General features: G+C 41.6%; 1 protein-coding gene across 1 annotated transcript in view; it reads left to right on the plus strand.

Annotated features, from left to right (window-relative positions):
• Nucleotides 1-5,559, plus strand: part of gls2b (glutaminase 2b (liver, mitochondrial)) — a 23,718-nt gene extending 18,159 nt beyond the window's left edge. The window contains exons 13-18 of the mRNA XM_083771942.1: nt 162-293; nt 1,067-1,159; nt 1,673-1,734; nt 2,264-2,340; nt 2,757-2,820; nt 3,044-5,559. Of these exons, the coding sequence (XP_083628068.1) occupies nt 162-293; nt 1,067-1,159; nt 1,673-1,734; nt 2,264-2,340; nt 2,757-2,820; nt 3,044-3,164 (549 nt within the window). The 3' untranslated portion in view covers nt 3,165-5,559. The remainder of the gene's footprint in view (nt 1-161; nt 294-1,066; nt 1,160-1,672; nt 1,735-2,263; nt 2,341-2,756; nt 2,821-3,043) is intronic.
• Nucleotides 5,560-6,105: the final 546 nt, after the last annotated feature.

The following is a 6,105-nucleotide window of genomic DNA, read 5'->3' on the forward strand; positions in this document are numbered from 1 at the left end:
ACAAAGTGTATAGGGCTTATCTGGTTAATGTCAGTGTGGGACATCCTACTGCATGCACAGTGCCAAAATTGTTATTGGTGTGTGTTTACTTGAAAACAAATGTCAGCTTTTTGTCCCAACTACTGTACAGTCACTCATTCCCATCATCGACATCTCCTCAGGTGGGTTTGCCTGCCAAGTCTGGTGTGTCGGGCGCAGTGCTGCTGGTCATCCCCAATGTCATGGGCGTGATGTGCTGGTCTCCTCCACTGGACAGAGTTGGAAACAGTGTTCGTGGAATACATTTCTGTCAGGTAAGAGTAGGATTTAGGGACTAATCATGTGACGAGTTAATTTTCTGTTTTATTATTGTGGTTTTTAACCCTTTTCATATCAAGGACCATTATATTTATTTATCATTTGAGCCACGGAGCACCATTTGATGAGATTTTGCCTCTCAGACCCAAGAAGTAGAATATGTTGTTGTTGTTGCATAATATTTTGTCCAGAATTCTATGCTGTATTGATGTAGTACCATAGGAGAGGTACAGGCAAATGTTGATAAAAAAAGTAACAATTATTTTATATTCTGTAATTGTAGACTTCTTGTAAATTAAGTAATGCAGATATTTAACAATACTATTCTAATAAGGGTCCATTTGGGTCATTTAGCTGGGGAAAACCACTGTATTTTTTAAACAGTTTTCTGAAAATCCTGTTTCTATGTCAGTGGTGCTCAACCTTTTTCATGTCAAGTACCCCCAGAAATGATCTGTATTTGGCTGTGAAACCCCATCTGAAAATATGTTGTTCCAGGGACCCCCCAACCCCCCCCCCCAGAAGCAAAGATTTGAGTTCAAAACGATCGCTCTGAAAGAATATAATTATATTCAAAGATTTGCACCACATTGTCACGATTTTTCAAAACAATAGCAGACAATAGCAAACAACTGTAGATCTGCTATTTTTTCAATAACTAAAGTATAATGCTTAAAACACCAAAAGGGGTTCCCGTTCTGAACCAGTGCAGCCTTTTAATTGTGCTATATTTCCATTTGAACTGGCCATGTTTCTTGGCTCCAAATAGGAGCTGGTGAAATACTTCAACTTCCACAACTATGACAACTTGAGGCACTTTGTGAAGAAGGAGGACCCACGCAGGCAGGATGGAGATGACAGGGTGAGACAACTTTGTTACTTACCTCTTTTTTTTCAAGTGAGTAAAATGTCTTCTAATAGAGCGCCGAAGTCACTCGCTCATCCCCTGGTTCTGCCTGGTTCACGGAAGTAATTCCTCTATGGAGAATAACATGGGGTCATCTTAAAAGCATTGTGGTCCAAAAATAAACAAGCTGTCTCTGCGTTATTGTCAGGGAGGTGTCTCTGTATCGTTTGCGACAGTCAGTCACTCATATATGATACAGTCTGTTTCTAGTGAAAATGTAACTAATTCAGTAGCAGTAACAATGCCGTTTTCTCTCAGTCAGTTGATTCTTCATATCCATATGAGTGAAACGGCCGGGATGGCATGTTTATTTTTCAAACACTGTTATTATATGAGGTGATCTAAAATCCCCCTATGGGGATTAAAATGCAAATAAAAAGTACATGAACCCGTGGATTTGCGCCCTCTACCAATATTAACGTCAGACTTTGGTGCTCTATAAACACTAACATTTCCCTCTATTTACAGAATATGACGGTCTTCAACCTGATGTTTGCCGCCTATAGTGGGGATGTGTCAGCCATGAGAAGGTAGTAGTGCTACACAAGCAACAAGCTTGATTATTATTTGTCTTAAAAGCCCCTTCAAATCCTGGTCTCTAAACTGCCTCCTGGCCTGATGGGAAAGGAACTGGTTAGAATAACGTGTTCCTTCCACACGCTACGTCCAACCAGGGAAACTCCCCCCTGTCAGGTGTAATGGAGCAACTTGGACACTCAGGCATGAAGCATGAGTTCAAGTCCGTTGCTCTCCCCATGTCCCCCATATATGGGGACTAGGTTGGCGGAGGGTGTGTAGAGCCCAGGATTACATTAGATAATTGACACGGGTGAAAAATGGGTTACAAAATCGTGGGATCAAAATTTAGTAAAAAGCATCTATATGCCATAAGCATCTATATGCCATAACTCTGTCCTTAACACTATAAAACAATCACTTTGTCAGATCTCGAACGTGGATGACCTACGATGTCGCAATGCGTCGCAAGTGTTGTGGGCTTTCCCAACATAGTGACATTTTAATGAGGCTAAAGTTAAGATTTAGTTTTTCTTTCCTCAGGTTTGCCCTCTCATCACTGGACATGGATCTGAAGGACTATGACTCCAGAACAGCACTGCACATTGCTGCAGCTGAGGGTGAGCTCACCTCCTTTATGAGACGCACGGGCAGTGCCCTAAATCAAGCTTTTAAGGCAAAATTCATATTCATTTATCAACATTCATCAGTTGCCTTTCTTCATACTCTGTCTGAAAGGCAGATTATGTTCTACTGCTCACCGATTGCCTAAAATAATCATTTTGATAATTGGATGTTTTTAGGGTTCCTGTGACATAATGTGTATCATCACCATACAGTACATCATCATCATACTGTACTTATGCAAGACTTGCACACTTGCAATCTCCCAGAATTGAGACTTTCTAGTTCCCCCCCATTGTTCACACCTGAACCTTATTTTAAATGTTATGACATCATTTACGTACATGTGTCAATGAGAGGGGCTATTTCTCCCTGAAACTTGAGTGCTTTATGATCTGTTTTTTCCCCCCAGGTCATATAGAAGTAGTCCGTTTCCTCATCGAAAACTGCAAAGTGAATCCGTTTGTGGAAGATAGGTAAGATTTGTGTCTCTCTAACTGCTCTCTCTCTCTCTCTCTCTCTCTCTCTCTGTTCATCTTTTTTCACTCCATCAAATCTTTTTTGTCCAATCACGAAACAGCAATCAATAGGTGTGAAGAGGGGCACAACCACGGGCGGGACTTGACGGGTGAATTAGATAGAAACTGAGTCCTCATTTTGTGCAACTAAAACTTTGCCTCTCTTGTCATTATTGCTCAGATGGGGCAACTTGCCAATGGACGACGCCATGCAGTTTGGCCACAGTGTCGTGGTAGAGGTGCTAAAAGACTACCATGACCTCTACAACCAGAGGAAACAGGAGACAGTTAGAATAGAATAGTCCCCAATTTTGTCACATTATGTGTATATACTGTATATACATGGACCCCCAAATTGACACTAATAATTAGCCCGTGGACCCCCATTTGAAGAGATATGCCAGGGATAGATATATGCCATAAGAGAAGATTTCTACGGCTCTAGCAGTGATTCTCAACCTGTTTAATTTCAAGGACCCCCAGTTTGACATCCATTAGTCTACGGACCCCCATTTAATGGCATTTCTATCTCTGGGACCCCAATTTTTATATTAAAATCAATGTTAATTTAACTCTGAGAGTATACAAATGGAACCATACGGACCTGAACCCGAACCCGTCCGTTTGGTTCCATTTGTACACTCAGAGTTACAGACCCATAAGGGTCCATTTGGTTCCTAACTATCATTTAGCCGGGGGACCCCCTGGAACTCCCTCAAGGACCCCTGGGGGTCCCCGGACCCCACTTTGGGAACCACTGAATTAGCAGCAGTGAGCAGCCATTCCGGCGCTCGGGGAGCAATTCGGGGGTTAGGAGTCTTGCTCAGGGACACATATCGGCACACTGCTGAGCTGGCCCTGGAAGCGTACCTCTGGGACAACCAGGGGCTCTGGCTCCCCAGGCGGGCTCAACTAACCACTCAGCTATGGCCGCCCCCAGTTGAGGGCATGGTGTGATTTTGTAGGGTCGTCTTTCGGAACGCTTGGATTTTTACTCCGCAACATTGTACAATTGTCATTTCCCAGCAAGCCAAATGACGTCATCATGACGTTATGATGACGTCCTCCGGTGACTTCGGTGACGTTCAGGACAAGGCCAGATCACAGCCCATATGGGGGCTTCAGCAGTTGAAATAATATAGCTTATTCTGGGCCAGATCTGAACGGTTATGATATGACTACAGTTGATCTGGCCTCGATCAGACTCTCTCTGATTCATCCAGGGATGTCCATCTTAGTGGGCAGAATTTATGTTGGTTGAAATCAGGTGATATTCTGGGCCAGATCTGACTAGTCTTGAATTGACTTGGCCACAATAAAGACGTCACTAATTCGTCCAGGTCCTGACCGTGCTTGCTATTATTTTGGCACACTCACAGTCGGGACTTGTACGATGAAGTATAATTTGGTCCAGTGACAAATGTTTGGTCTGAACAAGGCTTTAAACACTGAATCACTGACAAATTGGACCTTGGATTCATTGGGTGTTACGAAGTGATTGTTGGTTTGTCCAACATCATCACTGTAACATACTGAAGAAGTATAATTTATTTAGCTCTTAAGATTCTACTAAGAGTCTAGCAACCCCCTGCAAAGACAGAGTGCAGTATTAAACTACTTATTTTTTGTCAAAATTGAGTTATATTATGTTTTATCTTGTGACAAAGTTTCAAAGTTTAATTTCGTTTTTTTAGAGTAAAAGCGTTATAATAATAAAGTAACTACAAAACCAAGGCAGAGTGCATGCAGTAACAACATTTTGGAGGTCACGGCTCACGGGTCAAATCAGTCATTGAAGATGTTTAGGGCATGTGAATTACGTCATGAATACATGCATAAGGTCTCCTCCAGGTCTGCTCAAGAGGGGCGCGACAACGCAAGCGTAAAAAAAAAAGCGAAACAGAATCCAGGTCTGGTGAGTCGCGGTCGTGTGCACGTAACGAGCACGCGCGCAACAAATTCACGGGACCGCGCTCATGTAAATACGCTTGCGTTGTCGCACTGTGACTTCTCCGAGCAAAAACGCAGGACTCATTCAAAATGAACTTTAGGCGCGTTTTATCACTCCCCGTTTGCAAGGCCCTTTATAAATATTTTATGTATATTCCCATATACACTTTTATATCTCCCTGCAGTCGTTATTAGCTACTTTGTGTTATGACATGCTACACTAAGGGCTGTATTTTGCGTGTCTTAAGTACCAGGTCTTATTACCTAACTTGAGTAAACTAAAGACCTTGAGGCGTGATCAATGCCATTTGGCTATTCTGAGTGGCCAAAGAGCATTGATCACGCCTCCAGGTCTTTAGTTTACTCAAGTTAGGTAATAAGACCTGGTACTACAAAATACAGCCCAAAGTATGTGTGCTGTTACTCTTGATTGTGTGGCTTATATTATGTCTCCGCTGTCAAACATCCAGCTCATGTGGAGTTAGAAGGCTTTTTTGTTGAAGAGCTTTTTAATACTTTCCATTGGTTCAATATATTTTTTATCAACATACAGATGTGTTCAATAGCATTGATTTATGACAACAAAAAATCTAAAACCTAAAAAATGAGTTGGTTTCTAACGGACAGCAACGATTGGTGTGACCATATGGAAATTAGCTGAATATACATGTGGTGCATACATCAAATGACAACAATGTTTATTATTGTACTGTGTCCCAAATAAATATATATATTTGTAACTTTGTAGATTGGCTATTTGCGTGCATTATTACTTTTATTCCACACTGTACATGTCATGTTTTGGTTGTAACTTTGTTTTGATAATAAGTGCTCTATAATAAAGGTTATTATTATTGCCTGATGCTGATAGACCTGAGGCCGATTCTAAAAAAAATCTTCAAAATCTGGACAGTTTTCTGAAAAACCTATGTTTCTATGTCAGTGGTAGACCTCAACCTTTTTCATGTCAAGGACCCCCATAATTATCTGTATTTGGCTGAGGACCCCCATCTGAACATGTGTACCCTAAGGTCTTCCACTGCTGGCCTGCTCGCTTTGCCTAAAAAAATGGCAACTAAAAAATACGGGGAAGCAGCTTTTTGCTTCTACGCGCCGTCGGCATGGAACAAGCTCCCATTGTACCTTCGTCAGGCAGCCTCTGTAGACATTTTTAAAGCTCAGCTCAAGACCCACTTCTACAACATTGCTTTTAATTGATCTTTTATTTTTTTGTTATTCATGTCCTCACTATTGCATTACTGCTTGTTTTTTAATGTCGTTGCCTTGCTTTTC

Source organism: Protomyctophum parallelum, assembly GCF_964188405.1.
Source record: "Protomyctophum parallelum genome assembly, chromosome: 8".
Classification (NCBI taxonomy): Eukaryota; Metazoa; Chordata; class Actinopteri; order Myctophiformes; family Myctophidae; genus Protomyctophum; species Protomyctophum parallelum.